We start from the raw sequence: 18,154 nt of genomic DNA, 5'->3' as shown, positions 1-18,154 counted from the left end.
GGAGTTTCCCTATTCATTGGTTGAGGAGTGGCAAAGATTGGAACGGAGACAACACTTAAGTAGGTTCATAGGCCATAATGGTTAAGGTGTTTACCTTACAAACATAAGATGCAGGGTTTGATTCTCAGATAGTAGATGAACTACTTGCCTAAGATGTAATACAAAAATGCAATGAGCCTAAATGTTTAAAATACTAATGTTTAAAGTACCGTTATCTTTAAAAACTCCAAGCAGACACTGGAATGAGAGAGAGAATACATTTGGAGGAAGGCTGTAAAGAAATTTAATGGTGGTTTTGGTGGTTTTACAAGGAGTCAGGGCAGTGCTACAATCCACCCTAGGGAAAAAAAGAGGCTATCAAATATGAAAAATAAATCATAGATAAGGATATACATGAGGAGTGCTGATAATAATCTAGGACTTTGAAGTTCATTTGTAAGTGTGCAATAAAATTCCACTATGGACAAAACCTTAAGAAATTGGTAGAAGAATAAACAGTCATTGCTAATTTATTTTTGTAACCTTGAATGTCCTCATGAGGCAAACATTCTGGTGAGATTTTATTTCTTAGGAAAAATAAATATTTCCCATAATACACTGTGGGGGCTAAGGTTATGAGGATACGTCTTTTCAGATCCCATGTTCACTTTGAAAAACTGTTAACTTTGAGAGTCCTCAGTACAACTGTCATTAAACTGGATTGTAGTGACTTTTACAGATGATTTTCTGCATGCTTTGTTGATGTGTTAAAGCAGCTTCCAAAAGTGTAAACAAATTGCAGAGAAACAGACTTTACAAGGGCAACTTTTCAGTTACTGGCCCTGTTACTCCAACAATCTTTTCTGTCAACCGTAGTGTTACATGTCCTGCCCTGTAAGTTTGCTAGTTAGTCACCTGTGCATAGCAATCATACCTCCCATCTTCTAGAGGAGTGAATTGAGGACAAAGGATCTTAAAACCAGGGGCAGTCAGGGTCACCTAATTAGCATACAGTATATATATTCAAATGAACACATGGATGCTCCTGCCCGCATATACTATATTGCACAAAAGCAGGGGCATCATTTTAAATTACAGTAATTGGAGTTATAGACTTCTTTTACTTCAGAAAATATTTATTAATTCACATCCTGTTATTCTGCCAGCACCTGAAGTTAATTTTATTGGTATTTTAAAATGTATTGGAGCTGAGCAGTTAAAATCCACAGTCTAAAAATATGTACATGGTATTAAAATATAATAGAGTAAAGCAACAAACTTTGAACAATGACAACATTTTACAGGATCAAAACATTTTCTAGCTTTGTGTTACTACTGAATGCAAGTATTTGCTTGACATCTGCTAAGTAAGAGAACTAGATGATCTAAACAGCTTGTTTCAACCACTGTATGGGTCATGTCTAGAGCTACAGAATTACTGTTGTCTGTTGCTATTGCCATTGCCAGTTTACAATTTATCCTTCATCTGTTTCCCTAATTCTTGCAGCAGGAAATACCTAGTAAGAATTTTAAGCACAAAGTGGAACATTCGGCTCAATTACAGATTTGTTTACTTCCTATGAGAACAGGGACATTTAAAATGAAGTACAGTCCTGAATTCCATACTGTAGAGACAACCTCAGACATTTTGAGGAATAATTCTTACAGGAACTGTATGAATATTACATTTCCAGCAATTGGTACTGGCAGCAGCGGCACTCTCACAGCTCCATGTCTTCTATGGCCAGCACACTCTCCATGGTTTGGCTCACCTCCCTAGAGTTTCAGAACAGCAGCACAGCACTCTTCAAGCACGGTGGTCTTTTTCTCTTCCTCTCTGCTCAGGCGTCCAAACACTGAATTCTCCATCCTCACCTGCTTAATATTTGGACTGAGTGGAGCAAATTGAAGACAGAAACCATTTCATGTCCACTTCCACATCTTAAGTAGGCAAATACAAAATGAAAGAGGAAGACACTGGCTAACAGCATGCATATTAGCCACAGTAAAGTGATGCTCTGATTGTCTGACGCATACACAGCTGGAAGAGGGGTGACTTCACTGTGCATCTCAGGTACACAAGCACCCATATCTGGGATTTGGGGATTTCAATTTAAGTGTAAAAATGGGTGCACTTAGATAATTTGGGACAGTTGAGAGCTATGATAATGCATTTAGTCTGATCTGTCATTTAAAGTGTTAACTCATGATCTTATGACAATTTTTATTTATTCGTTAACTAATGCGTACGGATCAGATCCTTGGGTCCGACTTGCTCGGTACATGAGCTTGTGGGCTCCAAAAAACACTTGAGCTCCTTCCTTACCCATAATGCACTAACTCTAACATACCTTGCGTCTCATTTGCCGCTTTTGTGTCTAAATGTGGTCCCTTTCAGCTCTCGAGTCATAGAGTGGGAGATACGTTTTTCTGTATATTTTTCTCCTTTCAGACAGTGTAGTTGGTTAAATATGTATCTTTTTCTCCATCTCTGTACTTCTAAGCTCCTTTTGTACACTCGTTAGTGTAATTTTATACCTACCATTGTTGGTAGGCCTAGTTTTCCTTCCTAACCCTCATACACTTTGTGTATTCTAAATTTACCATTATTGGTATTACTTTTTCCTTTATATTATACCTGTTGTAATTTTGTCAGTACCATTGGTGGTACTTTATCTGTCCTTTCCTAGTTTAAAAAAATAAATAAATAAAAAATTGTTATTGTTGTATATTTTTGGTTTCTTATCTTTTTGACAGAATGTCTGAATAATGTCTTTCGGGATTCAAGATGTGTGAAAATTGTGGGCACAAGTTGCCTATCTCTGATGCCCATTCTCTTTGCATATATTGTTTGGAACCAGATCACTGAAAAATAGATTGCAGCATTTAAAATAAGTTTAACTGATGTGCAGTTGCCCGTCAGGTGGAATAAATTAATATTAAAGGGTTTTCTGCCTACCCCTTTTTCTGAAGTCATCACTTGGGCTTAATCACCCAAACAGAAAGCTAAAGACCCATTGAAAAGGCTAAAACCTTAGGCGTTGTCTACCTGTTCCTCATCAGAACCTGCAAAAAAGTGCAAAAATTGGATCCAAGATAAAAACTTGTTAAGATCTGACCTTCTTCAGAGCTGACAAAAGCTATGTTGGGTCCTCTTATCTTGGAACTGAAGCTTCTACTTAGGACCACATGCCCCCCCCATTTGGATCCAGTTCCGTCCAGACTGCCTTCCCTGTTTTTTAGAAAGGTGCTCTACGTCTTCATCTCCGACATCTTCTCATTCCTCCAGGAATCTCACTGAAGCAAATGTGGAGAGAATGATGAAGGAAATGCCTCACGGCACAAATTCAGATGGGAGTGCTTATGGCATGTACCCCCTTAGGTCAGGAAGCCTGATCGTCCACTACTCCACCCATTACAGGTCTTTATCTAATCCAGCCTATTGTTTAGAGTCCTCTGATCTGAGAATTCTGGGTCCGTCTGGTTCAACTCTGAAGAAAGCACTTTCTTTGGATCCGGGTACTGCTCTGAGTGCACCGGCTGCGACATGCTCAGAGACAGATGACTCTTGGAGCAGAAGCATCCCTGTTGGATCTGGGAGGTTGGAGTAGACTCTGAGATTTTTGGAGCTGTCTCTTCCTCTTGGAGCCTCGGCACTGGACAGCTCAGCTCCAACGTCTGCCTTGGGTGAGTTGTTCTCTGGCTGGAGGGAGGTGATGGACCAGAAACTTGCTTTCTCAGCTCTTTGTCTTCCTGTTCTCCAGAGCAATATGTCTTTGAGGTTGTGAAGAGAGTGTTCTCTGCTCCGGCAGGACATATGGTTCCGAACCCCTTGGATCCACCCTGTTCTTCTCAGATGACTTTGCATCGAGAGCCTCAACATTCTACCTCACAATGACAGCCAATCCAAAGCTTCCAGACCACACAGCAGGGTATCCTAATCTCTTCTGATACTTCACCGGGCCACCCCTTCAAGGAAGTCCCTAGGAAGAGGAAGTGCAAAAGGAGCACTTGGACTCCCTTCAAGAGTCAATCACTGAGGATACTAACTTTAATTAAGGAGAGTGGTCCCCAAAATCACCACCCAATGACTTCTCATTTGGAGACATTCTTGAGATCCTTAAGCAGAAGGGTGGCTGGTCTTCCCAAGACCCTTCTCTGGAGGAATCAGTATTTCTGAAGGCTTTTGGAGCTGGCCCATCTACCTCCTGGGATACCCCGCCCACCGATGAGCTGATTGATTTGGTCTCTAGGTATGCATGGAATGAACCTGATATGATTGAGTCAGTCACCAAGAGACCAGACCAGATTGTGTCTTCACCAGTAGAAAGGAAATTTTGGTGTAAAGGGGTACCAGTGGAAGCCACAGTCGTGTTGGTAACTACAAAAATGGAACTTGCAGAACACAGTTCCACTTTTCTTTTTCCTAACAGTGAGTCTAGAGTGATTGACAGATGTGGGAAGCATTTTTGCACTAAGATCGCTGAACTACTTTGCACATTTTATGAGACTTCAAAGAGATTTGATTAAGGAGTTATCGAAATCTTTTTCTGGAACCAAAACTGCTGAGGCTCAGTCGTCAGCAGTCTCTCAGTTGGCTACCCTACAAGCTGTATCTAATTCGTCCATAAGGCTTATCTCGCATGCTGCAGAAGGTGCTTCAAAGGCCGCGGATTCAGGTGTTTCCATCAGGGGCCATGCCTGGATGTGCCTGTGTGATTTTTGCAAAGTCCTTGAAGTCCTCATTCAGCAATTCTCCTTTTGACAGCACTTATTTGTTTGGCCCCACAGTGAGGGATACACACTCCAGTTTTGCAAAAGATGGATAGATCCTTTTGGCAATGGGCATGCATTTTTGAACCCTCAAAGTACCTTTTCCAGGAATACCCCATCAGGTCGAAAAAATGTCCAGGACACAGATGGAGATAGTTCCCCCAGAGGCAGAGTTGGGGAGGTATAAAGGAAGGCGATGCCCCTGTGGCAGAGGAGGCCTGCAGAACCAGGGGTCTAGAGATCCCTTTTCTGATGGACCCTTTCAGCATTTCTGAAAGGAGGCCCGATTGCCCATCTCTGAAGGCAGTCTGGGGTCACTTATCTCTGCACTAGAGAGCCTGGCTAGATATGACAAAAGACAGTTGGGTGCAGAGACTTATTTCCAGAGGTTATATAATTACTTTTCCTTAACTCCTTCATTGTTAAGAACATTTCCCAATGTTCCAACCAATCAGAGGAAAGCAGCAGCTCTAGAAATCCAAAAGCTGCTAAGAAAGAGTAATCCAAGAGGTCCCACCAGACCAAATAGAATCTGGAACTTCAAGATTATTTTTTAGTGCCAAAGAAAACGGGATTGGAGACCAGTTTTGGATCTCAGTGAACTGAAAAGTCATTTCGACACGCAAAGTTCTGGATGGTCACGGTTCAGTCCACTCTGCCCTTTCTGAGCAAGGTCGGCTTGATGTACTCTATAGACCTTCAGGATGCATACTATCGCATAAAGAAGAACAGATGATCCAGAAGGTACTTACGCTTCCAGCTGGGAGCTTGTCATATCGGTTCAGAGTACTGTCCTTTGGCCTCACCACAGCCGCCAGGGTGTTCATCAAGTGCATGGCAGTGGTAGCAGCTTACTTGAGACTGCAAGGATTCCAGGTGTTTCCATATTTAGACGACTGGCTCATTACCATCTGACCAGGCATCGACTGATAGAAGCATAAGATCAGGTTGTACAGACTTGTTCACATCTCAAAATAATAATAAATTACAGCAAGTCTCACAACCGACCCAGACACAGGAATTCATAGGAACAGTAGTAGCTTCTCTTCCACTATTAAGAGTGCAAACAATAAAGATGCAAGTCAGGAAAATTATTTGCTGTACCAGAATTTCAGCCCGATTGATTCTGCAAGCCCTGGGGTCAAAGTCACGTGACAATAATTTTAGCGAGATTCCACATGAGAATTCTCCAATGTATGCTAGCACTACAGTGGTCAGTACTTTGTCAACCCATGTCAGCAAAGATGAGAATAACTCAACTATGCAAAAGATACCTTTGCTGGTGGATGCATTTGCAACAGGTATTACAAGGATGTCCTTTTGTCCTCCCTCAGCCCAAGGCCCTAGTGACCACGGATGTTTCCCAGATTGGTGGGGGAGGCATTTCCTGAGGAAAACAGTCCAAGGCACTTGGTCTCCCAGAGAGGCCAACTTGCATATTGGTGTTGTAGAGATGAGATTGGGGTTTTTTGCTTTGCAGGCATTCCAAGACTCTCTTCCTCTCAGAACAATTGCAGTCCAGGCAGACAACTTGTCAGTACTTTGGTACATCAACAAATAAGGAGAACCAGATCTTATCCCCTGTGTCGAGAAGCCCTCAGAGTGTGGCAATGGATGATGTCTTCCAACAGCTTTCTATTAGCAATGCATATCCCCAGGGAAGTCCAGCGTGATAGCAGATAAACTGAGCAGGTCCATCTTACTACCTCACGAGTGGTCTCTCAACAACGAAGTGACAGAAATTATTTTCAATCAGTGGGGCCAGCCTTGTTGCGATCTTTCTGCTTCTCCCCTAAACAACAAATGCAGCAGCTTTTTTGCCCTTATCTCCCCCTGTGGGAATCACTGAGGAATGATGTACTCCACAGTTGGCCTCCTGGTCTTCTGTATGCTTGCCGTCAGACTCCCCAAATCTCCAAATTCCTGCAGAAAGCAGGCCAGTCGAAGAGCAGAGTCATCCTCATTGCACCTTACTTACTTCGTCAGATTTGGTTTCCCTTCCTTTGGCCTCACCTACAATATCCACCTTGGATTCTGGATCCAACTCAAGACTTTCTGTCCCAGTTATCAGGCATGGTTTATCCAGAAATCTCAAACCTCAGACAGCCAGCATGGTTTCTCCAGTTCCTCTAATAGCCAGACAACCTGTGCTGTCTTCCCCTGTCCGATCCATACTTTTATCTTCCCGTAAACCATCTACTAGGAAACTCTACAAAACTAAATGAAAAAGATTTGTTCATTGGGAAGAGCAAAATCAAACTGAACCCTTCTCAGCCCCAGTTCAGTCAGATTTGGAATTTTTAGCATGTCTGTTTAATGGAGGTGCTAGTTCATCAACTATAAAAGTCCAACTTGCAGCAGTTTCTAACTTTCTTGTTGGATTTAAACATTGGCAAGCTTTTTTGAGAGGTACTCTCCTGCTAAGACCACCTTATAAAGACCCCACTCCACCATGAGATTTAAATTTAGTACAGTACAATTTAGTAGCAAGCCTTAATTCATTTTCCCTTTAAACCAGCAGCTAAATGTGATCTTAAATTTCTGATCTGGAAAACTATCTTTCTAGTTGGATGGCACAGTGGTGCAGCGGTAGCGTTGTCACCTCACAGCAAGAGGTTCTCTGGTTTGATTCTCTGCTGAAGTGCCTACTGTCCGGTGTCCGCATGTGCTACCTGTGTTCATGTGGTTTTCCTCCGGGTGCTCAGGTTTCTTCCCATAGGATCATAGGTTCGTACTAGGCTATCTGCCCTAGGGCATTTATAAGCCTAGCCAGAGTGTGTGTGGCTTTCACCACCCCTTAGGAGGAGAATACTATGCCCATTTAGGTTTTAGTTTACTGTGCTTCTGTCTAGTAGTGACACAGAGATGACCCCCGGGGTAAACCTACGATCTCCCATCCACTCGTCAAGATTTCTCTTGAATAGAGTTAGTGAGGGGCTCTGCCTAACATGGATTGGGATTCTGTTCCAGAGTGTAGGGAGCCTCTGGGTTATGAATCTGTCCCTCCAGCACGTCCTATTTATTTCTGTGTTGAGGTTTAAGTCTCTTGCTCTCGTGGCTCTGATGGATTTGGATTTTCTGAGGTGGAGCATATCCATTAATTCCGGATTGGACATGGCCTTGTACGTCAGGCACAGATCACCTCTGAGTAGGCGGTATGCGACTGAATAGAGCTGGAGTTTTTTCAGTCGGGCAGCATATGACATATGCTTAAGACCCTTTATCCTCTTGGTGAGGAACTTCTGGGGTCTTTCCAACTGCTGCAGGTGTCGGGTAAGATACATCCCAAATGGGGCATTGTACTCGATCATTGGCCGGATAAGAGAAGAGTACAGGGGCACAATGACCTCTCTTGATCTAGATGTGAAACCCTTCATGATAAGGTGGGCAATATAGAAGGTCTTCCTAACCACTTTGGCAATGTGAGTATCAAATGAGAGGTTACGGTCAACATGGGTCCCTAGGTCTCTGATTACCTCTTCCGTACTTAATGGATTACCACCTATGTGGTAATTTGTGGGTACCTTGTTTTTCCCAAAGGGTATGACTATGCATTTTTTGGCGTTCAGCTTAAGGCCATGGCTCTGGCACCAATTATCCGTTTCTATGAGGCCTCTCTGAAGGATGTTTGTGTCCGCTGGAGTATCAATTATGGCGCCCAGTTTGCAGTCATCTGCGAACTTTGTCAGCCACAATTTTCCTATGTTTGCCTGTACCTCGGAAAAATAAATGCCGAACAAGAGGGGTCCCAGGACTGAGCCCTGTGGGACACCGCTTGTGACCGGCTTAGAGTCTGACATAGCTCCAGCAACTCTGACCCTGTGGGTTCTGTCCTTGAGCCAGTTTGCAACCCATCTTGTGACATATGGGTTTACATTTAAGCTGATGAGTTTGTCTATGATGCCCGAGTGGGGTATTGTGTCAAAGGCTTTTGCAAGGTCAAGGTAGGCTGTGTGAACTGCATTACCCTCATCAATGGCCTTAGTGACTGTTTCAAAAAAGTCGACCAAGTTCAAAAGGCAGGATCTGCCCTTGACAAAGCCAAATTGGGTTGGATCCAATGTCTGTAGGTCCCCAATGTCTTTGTTTATGAGTTCCATAATGATCCTCTCCATAACTTTGCAGACCAGGCTCGTCAAGCTTATGGGGCGGTAATTTCCAGGGTCCGTAGAAGCACCGCCTTTGTGATGTTGGACCACTGTTGCCGTACGCCACTCTTTGGGTACGTATCCTGTAGTAAGACTAAGATTAAACAGCAGCCTTATGTGTGGGTTTAGTTCCTCTTGGAGTTCATGTAGCACACAGCCGGGACACCGTCGGTCCCATTGATGCTGTGTTTTTAGATTTAGAGAGTGCGGCTCTCACCTGGGCATCTGAGATGTTAGGGAGGCTACACTCTGCTGGGATAGTTATTTCTCCTTTTGGGGGGGAGGAGAAATTTGCACTGAACCTGTCTGCCAGAATGTTGGCAATGTCAATGAGTTCAGTGTATTTTGTGTCATTTTGGACTAACTCTGAGCATATCTGGGAGTTTCCACCCAGGTTTCTAACATAGCTAAAGAAGGCCTTGTGATTGTCTTTTGTGTCTCTTGCGATTTTTCTCTCAATGTTGGCCTTGGATGATTTTATGAGTGATCGTAGTTTTTTGCTAGTACTGATCAGAGATGCCTTCCCTTTTAGGGATTTTGCTCTGTAATGTAGTAGCTTCCTCCTCCTGTTGTAAAGTTTGTTTATGGCTGGGGTCCACCAGACCGGGCGCCTGCCTTTGGGGGAATGGGTCTTGGTTTTATTTGGGATTGCATGATCCATGCATTCTTGATAGTGCCCATAGAAGGCATTTGTAAAGGATTCAGCAGTGTGGGTTGTGGTTTCCACTGGCCCCGGGGCCTTGAAGGATACCACTTCAGTCTTAAGAAGTGTGAAGTTGGCTTTTGAGAAGTTCTTCACTGTGGTCTTTTGTGCAGGGGGTGGGGGCGGGATGTGGATTTCCAGTGAGATTAATTTATGGTCTGATCTTACCAATGAGGATATACTTCCGTGTGGAGCATTTTGTCCCCATGTTTGTGATGATCAGGTCTAGTATATTGTCTCCTCTTGTGGGAATGGTGACTAGTTGTTCCATCGCATTTGAGTTTATGAATTATAGGAACCTTTGGGCTAGGGTGTTGGGGCTTGAGTAATGTTCCCAGTCTATGTTTGGGTAGTTGAAGTCTCCCAATATGATTGTATTTGGAGAGACATTCATACTTTCCAGTGTCTTCAGGAAGGCTGTGTGGGGTTCCTGAGTTTGAGAGGGTGGTCTGTAGCATGCTACAAACTGTAAGGCAGTTTTGCCTATGGTTAGTTGCACCTGGATGGTCTCCGATGCTTTGCCACTAACCTGGAGGTGTGGGTATCTTTGATGAATATGGATACTCCCCTCCTTTTGTGGTTCGGTCCAAGTTTTGGAAAGCATGATATGAGGTAAAGCCTGATAGTGCTGGGGTGCTCTCAGGAGCCTTGAACCAGGTTTCAGTCACTGCACAGACAACAGACATCAATGTTCTCCATACTGAGGAGGGCTTCAAGAGCATGCATCTTGAGGTTTAGACTTCTGGCATTGAGCAGCATTACCCTTAGTTTTTTTCCACTTGTGTTTTCTAGGGAGGTAGGTTTGTCATTTGAGCCTTGCCTAAAAAAGGCACTATGGGGGTGGCAAGTGCCTTGGCCAATATCCCGAAGCCCAGGGGTGACAGGTGCATGTTTCATAGACATATGTTTGGAACATTTCTTCCCGCAACTCCTATGAAAATTGGCTTTGTTCCAAGTCTGACTTTCCCAGTAAACAAATGTTAAATAAAATAAATAGATGAATAGTTGCAATTACATATGCTACAGGGATTTCAGAAATTCAAGCTTTATTTTCTAAGCCTCCATGTTTGATTTTTCATAAGGATAGGGTCACATTACGTACCAATGTTTTCCTTTTTCCTAAGATGGTGTCAGAGTCCAACATCAGCCAACCATTAACTTGCCAGTATTCTTTCCAAAATTTGAAAATAAAGGGGAATATATGCTGCTCTTATTGGATGTCTATAGACAATTATGTTTTTACCTACACAGAACCAAAAGAAATTAGAAGGACAGATCAGCTATTTATCTCCTTTGCACATACTAAATTGGGCAAATCTGTTGCAAAATTAATTCTAGCTAAATGGTTGACAGATAGCATTTCATTTGTCTATAACAAGTTGAATCTACACTTATCAAAACCTCTAAAAGCTCATTCAGTCGGATCTATAGCAACTTCCTCTGTGTTCCAGTCTAGAGCTTCTATGGATGATATTTGTACAGCTGCAACTCAGTCAAACCCTCATACCTTTATCACTCATTACAAAGTAGATATGGTCTCGAGGGGAAGAGCAGCCTTTGGCTCAGCCGTACTCAGGAATATCCTTCCTTAGAGTCCACCCAGGATTTTAAGTAACTGGGAACTCTGTCCCATTAGTTGAGGAATGAATGAAAATTGACAACATCAGAAAAAGAAGTTATGTACTCACCATAACATTCCATCTGTGTTATCCATTTTCATTCTTCCTTAACTCCCGACCCACCAACCCCCAGCCTTTTCAGTGACTGACGTCTGGAAGAGGGAGTGGCTTCAGGCACACGATTGTCCTTTGTGTCGATCTCCAAATGTGGCATATTGTAATAGGCTGTCTGTCAAGTGGCAAACAAAATCTGAGAGATGTTAGGGGATTGGTGCGTCATGGGTAGGGAAGAAGCTTGAGAGTTTTTTGGAGGCATTTAGCTAGTGTAATGACAGAGTTGGATCCAAACCCATTAATTGAGTAATACTGAAAATGGACAACACAGATGGAACACTATGGTGAGAACATAACTTCTTTTTTCTCTCTAATCTTGCCATCTGAGAAGCACTTTCACAGAAATTACAGTTAAAAAATGCACTTGTGAACTCAGAGTGTAGGGAAATCTGAGCACTCCTGAAAATGTGACCAGTAAAATGTTCATTTGAAATGCATACCAATTGCTCACGTGGTTATCTTTACATATAAAAATACTGTTTTATCATGAAGTCAACTGTATTATTTCATATACAATTTTACATAATGCAATACTTCTCTGTGCTTATGTAATGAATCACCTAGCAGGCAGAGGGGAAAATAGTACCCCCATTCCGTGAAAGAGAAAACTGACTTTTTTTTTTATGTGATATTTGCTCCCACTACAGACCTTTAGACTCTCTCAGTGGTTGTAGACTCTCTCAGTGGTTGTATCAACCCTTTTGTTTCCTTTATCGGAAGAGAGTCAGCTGAGATAGGTCACCATCCAGGCAGCCATAAAGTATAGTTTGAGACTTTTCTTTTCTCCTTGCCCTAACTCTGCACACATTCATTGAGGTGTTTGGGATGGATGTGCAGTGGACTGCAGTCAGTGGGTGTTTCCCTGACTTTCTGCAAGGGGTGATCTTATAAGCAGCATTACTTGTCCCCCAGCACCATCTTGTTCACTTCTAAGTGCACACAAACGCAACTTCCCCTGGGAGAGTTGAGTGAGCCTTGCCCCTTCATTTCTTCATCTTCTTTCCTGGCTCCCCCAGTGATGGGACTGCTAATAGAATCCCAGCCATCCGGGTTGCCATTGGAGCTTCATTTCTGTACGTCATAGACAGGCTTGAAAGCTGCTTTTTCTTGATTGTTTATCTCTTCCCTGTACTCTGCTAGTGACTGCTGTGTCACTTTGGTGACACTCAACTTGTACTCCACTCCCCTAGGGAAAGTGAGACTGTTATTGGGAATAGAACCATAGCCTTGTGCTCACAGTGCACATATCTTGTGGTAACAAGCTTTGCTGGTAGATTCTAGGATGTTGTGTTTATTCTACACTCTCAAATGAACATTCAGTTATTCCTTAGTCACAGATGTACTCTGCATGGTATTTAATCTGCCTTCTTTCTACTTCTTGCTTTCAAGATATGGTGGGGTAAACACATTACTGTAGCCCTGAACCGAAGCTCCAAAGTATAGGAGCAGCTTGCATCTTCTTGTGTACTCCAGTCCACCCAAATGATACTAAAGGTCTTTCTTAACCTGGTTCCTGGCTGTCTTGATATTAATCACATCCATCGGTGTTAAGCTGAATCCATTCCCTCTTTTTTATAGGATTGGTGGTCGTAAGGAACATATCTCAGACGGTAAATTATTGACTTAAATAATTGGCTTAGTTTCTGGTATCATTTCAAAGGGAGTCCAGTATTTGTCAGCCTGGGAGAGTATGATCCGCAGCATATGCTGCTTTATCAAAGATGGCCTGCATCTGTCCCCTCTAGAGTTTGTTATTGGCAAAGATGTTGTTCACCCCCACATTGCCTTTTCGTAGGCAGTGCTAACCTGATAAACCTACCAGCATAACAAAGCAAGCAAAGGCAAATATGAAGATGTCACTGATCAATACTAGGCGCCTAAACAAGAAACTCCACCCCCTACAAGTCCTCCTCACCATGGAGAACATTTATGCCTGTGTTGTGACTCAGACATGGTTTAAAATAGCAGAGGCACTCTGGCTGTGCAGGGCTATAATGCTTCCATGTACCAGCTACTGCACTAGGTATAGGTGATCTAAACTATCCTGCTGCAGACTAGGAAACCTATGCCACCACTAGTGCACAAGTACAGAGATTCCTGGACTTTGTCAATACAAATGCAATGGAGCAATTAGTCAGAGTACCCTCAAGGGGGTATACCATCTTGAATCTTGTCCGTACTAATATGGGAGCATCTTGCATCAGCTCTTGTATATCTTCATCACTTGTTAGGTCTGACCATAAAGCAGTCTGCTTTGAAATAAAATTGAAATCAGAACCAGACATACCTTCCACCCAAGTTACCTTTAAAAATTTCTGTAAGACAAACCTCCTACTCCTAAGTGATACATTGGCAAGGTTCATATCCCCACCAAACCCAGTTAACTCCACTGAATACACAGAAACTTACACCACCGCATTATACTGTCATGTAAACAGCTGCAGAGGTGCAGCTGTACACAGTAGGAACAAAGTGCAGGGCATACCCCAGAAATAAACCCACATGGTAGAAACATAATATAAACAAGCTGCAAACAGAGCTTAATAAAATCAACCAAAGCCAAGTTTGAGGCTAAAGTAGCTACTTAAGCCAAAGACCATCAAAAGGCATTATTTGGTTATGTTTGTAGTCTCAAAAGCACAACGCAGCAATACACTGAGCTGGTTGTGAACTTACTCTGAGGCTGAAGATATAACATATCTAATGGCTGATAGATGTAGCTCTAAATGTACCCCTTCTTCCATCTATATGTCCCTCAAGATATACCTGAAACTGGATCACCTCCTGCTATCGCACAAGACCAAATCCTAAAAGTTCTATGAAAACTTAAAAATACTGCATTGATGGGTCCTGACAATATCCCTGAGTGCATCTTAAGTAGCATGAAACATTATTTGGCTACTCCCCTAACAACACTGTTCAGTCTCAGCCTCCATACAGGTTTTGTACCAAGGGAATGGAGAACAGCTGCAGTTATTCCCCTGCATAAGGTAGGACCTTCCACAGACCAATTAAGTCTGACCAGCCTTATATGCAAAACCATGAAAAGACTCATCTTGGAATTAATCATTCAGGGCATAGGGAACCTGCAAGCACTGGACCTGTTTCAATTTGGATTCGACAAGGGCAGGTCATACTTACTCACCCTGGTGATTTATTTTTTTTAAAAGGCCACCAAAGCAAAGGATGAAGTCAAAGTGGTGCATACTGCATACCTTGACCTGGCCAAAGCATCAGGCATAGTAGAAAAGCTAAATAGTACACCCATAGACATAGCTTCCTAAAAAGATACAAGGCCTAAACAACTTGTCCTATATGGAGTGACTGAAAGCCCTGTCACTATACTCTGAATTGGTGACCTTTGACTGGAATGCAAGGCATCCTTCTAGACATTACTAATGAATTCACTGCTTATCTGCAAGCCAGATGGTATCAGAAATACTCAGTTTAAGGATATAAACTTCTTATGCAACATCAACAGAACAGTTTGGAGGGACAGATCTATATCGCAGAGGATACCTCCGCTATGGAACAGACTCCCCATCCACACAAAACAAAGTTATCCTTGTCCATAGTCAAGCACAACTTAGATCTATGGATGAGAAACAGAAAATGTACCCCAGGACTGCCTCCTGTACTACTAATAGGCAGAGGCAGCTCCTAAATTCTTTATCCCATGAGTGGGTCTCCTCAAATTGTATATGGTATGATCCCAGTTATTCTTATTAGGGGTAATATATAAATATCAGTTATAGGATGGGTAAGGCCAATCTTTAACCAAATGGGATAGGTTATTTCAAGCACAAAAAGTGAAATTGGCAGGGCTTAAAATGGCCTGCAAGGGCAGCTAACCCAATTCTTTCTTCAGTGGTATCAACTGTCACTCGCCCACAAACTAGTAAACCATCCACTAAATGTCCCAGCCCTCCAGAATTTACTCCAACCCTATCGCACCACCAGACCACTAAGATCTAGCAACAAAAATCATGTGCAGATCACTAAAGCCAATAACTCTGCTGGTGAAGCAGTATTCTCTTGCGCCATAGCCAAATTATGGAACTCCCTCCCACCCACAATTACCTCCATACCATCATGCACCCACTTCAAAACTTTACTAAAAGCGCACCTAAAAACATGCAGGCTATGCCCTTGCAACTCCCACTCTAAAATCACCCACCCCATTCAACCACTACCTTTCTTTCCACCCCACTAACTACCTTGATTATAGCAAACTCAGATGCTCATAAGCCTAGTACTTATTATACAGCAGGAACTTCTTATTGTAACATTTGTTAATGTCTGTTATGTACTTCGCAGATAAAGATTCTAGCTGTCTACTGATGTACTATGTTCTTCATCTGTAAATATGTTTGTAATTAATTGCTTTGTTAATCAAATTGTTAATCGCTATGTAATCCAATGTAACTACTGTTTATTTTAACTGTGGAGATTTTCTTCCCGGTCCTCCGCTGAAAATGGACTTGTGTCTAGTCGGACACTCCTGGTCAACAAATGTAAATAAGTAAATAAAATAAATAAATAAAAGAACCTATGAAAAATGTAGTGTTTTAATGAATGTACGGGTTAAAGCATGAGTGTTTAAGTCAATTAAGACACCTTGTATTTAATTATTGTGTGAATTGTTTGCTGATCTACATATACATATTGTTTTATTTGCAGCCAGAACAATAAATCTGTTTTTGGTGTGTTTTTATTTCTCCCTTTCTTGCAGAGTTTGCTGAAGCATACTAGAAGTAACATTGGAGCAGAGGGTGGACCACCTCCTTTCTTACCCTTTGGACAGGTATACTTTCATTCTTAAAGTCTGACACCGTGAAGTAAACAGATAATTTTGTAACTTTGGTTGTCATGTGCATTTGTTGCTCAAGTGCTTATTTTTTTCTATGCAAACTTTCTTAGATCAGATGGACATAACTTTTAAATGAATAGGATTTTTTCTCCTCTACAGACTTTCGAGCATTAATGGAGCTTGCACCCATGCTGCTTATTTGTATCCCTGAGGGTTGACAAAATGGGGACATTTCCCCCCATATTCACTGAACTGCAGGAGAGAACTTTTTAATATGCCACTCTGTTAACGTGAATGCATGCTGCTGCCATTAGTTACTTGCAAGTATTCTTGTTCCTACATTTTTATTTACCCTTTATTGACTGGATTTGTCATATTGGGACAGTTGCCTCTTTTCATAGGTGACCCCCTGATGTAGAGAGAAGCAGCAGTCCACAAAAATCACAAAAAAATGATAGGCCAAAGAAGAGCCATAAAGATGATAGAGTGGACTATTGAGGATAAGAAAGAAATTATGTATTGTTACTATTATGCAAAAAGCCCAGAATTACCAGACATAGCATATAGTAAGAGATTAAGAGATAAATTAGAGGAAAGAAAAATACTTTGACAGGAAAAACTGTCAGAAGCTTCAAATAAAAATTTCCGTTCATTAATACAACAGATTTTTGAAAAACAGTATATAGATCAAGAAACTTTGATCTGTATGGAAAAAGAAGCATCTGAGGAATTGTGATAATGTAAACAACAAAACCTAGACATTTTTGAAAAGTAAAAAAAAAAAAAGAAATATGGATGTTTCAAAGAGAGAGAGATTTGATATTGTGCAATATTTATGCATATGAGAAAGCCAAATTAATTAATATAAAGAAAGCAGCCACAAAGATATTCGAAGAGAAGTACAGGCAAAGGCATCCAGATATGGAAAATTTCACAATAAAAATATTAATATCACAAAGATGGAATGTGGAACAGAAGATTAGTAAAGTAGAAGTTAAAGAAATAGAAGTTGAAGTTATGGAGTGTCTGCGGAGTGAAGGATTTAATGTAGCAAGTCTAACACAGGCTACATCACAACATGATGGAGTGAGCCCCCAAGGTAAGGAGAAGTAGGAAGATCAGGAGACATCTAAAGAAGAAATATGGACATGGGAAAGAAAAAGAGATTTAATATGATGTAATATTTATGCAAAGGAGAAAGCAAAACTAACCAATACAGAAAGAGCAGCACCAAAGATATTTGAAGAGAAATACAGGCAAAGGAATCCAGATATGGAAGACTTTACAGTACAAAAAATAAGACAACAAAGAGAAAAAGTAGAAAAGGAGATCAGTAATGGAGAAGTTAAAGAAATAGAAATTGAGGTTATAGAGCACCTGCAAAGTGAACGATTCAGTGAAGTAAATCTAGTGCAGAAAGCACCACAACAGGATAGCGCAATGGATATCCAAATTAAGGGAAAACCAGTGGAACAGGAAGCAATTAGTCATGTGCCATATCAAGATATTTTAGAGCCTTCCACAGGAAACCAGTGTAAACGTTCACTTAAAGCTGGGCAGCAAGGGCAGGAACAGGAGACTGCGGAAACTATGATGCAGTCATTGTTGAGGAGTGATAGGCCAGTGAGTTCCCATATGACAGAACAACGGATGGCACAGGATAAAATTGAAGAGAAGGTGCCACAGGAAGATGCTATAGAACTTTCTGTAGAATGCCCGCAGGAAGTGGAAAACAAAAGATGTGACCTCAGTCAGGAAGAAAATGAACTAAGGGAAGAGTTGCTTGATGTAATGGAAATATAGATATTAAAACCAATGAAAGAAATAGACTGCAGAAGGTCAGTAAAACTCCAAAAGTCAGAAGTCTGATAAAACAAATGAACACAGTAATCAGAACTGCCCGTAGAGATCCATGTGTTATAACAGAAGTAAACAGAATATGTTACTGTGTAGCTAAATTAATTGATAAAGTTTTACCACAAGAGCAAAGGGTAGTCAGGCAAAGGAA

General features: G+C 41.7%; 1 protein-coding gene across 2 annotated transcripts in view; it reads left to right on the top strand.

Annotated features, from left to right (window-relative positions):
• TDRD3 (tudor domain containing 3) overlaps nt 1-18,154 on the top strand; it is a 1,563,842-nt gene that overhangs the window by 733,925 nt on the left and 811,763 nt on the right. For both annotated transcript variants that reach the window (XM_044072885.1, XM_044072886.1), the window contains exon 6: nt 16,069-16,140. In XM_044072885.1, the coding sequence (XP_043928820.1) occupies nt 16,069-16,140 (72 nt within the window). The remainder of the gene's footprint in view (nt 1-16,068; nt 16,141-18,154) is intronic.

This window comes from Protopterus annectens, chromosome 5.part1 (genome assembly GCF_019279795.1).
Source record: "Protopterus annectens isolate FY-2018-M chromosome 5.part1, PAN1.0, whole genome shotgun sequence".
NCBI classification, from domain to species: Eukaryota; Metazoa; Chordata; order Ceratodontiformes; family Protopteridae; genus Protopterus; species Protopterus annectens.
The sequence above is the reverse complement of the archived record's forward strand: the minus strand, read 5'-3'. Positions and strand labels throughout refer to the sequence as shown.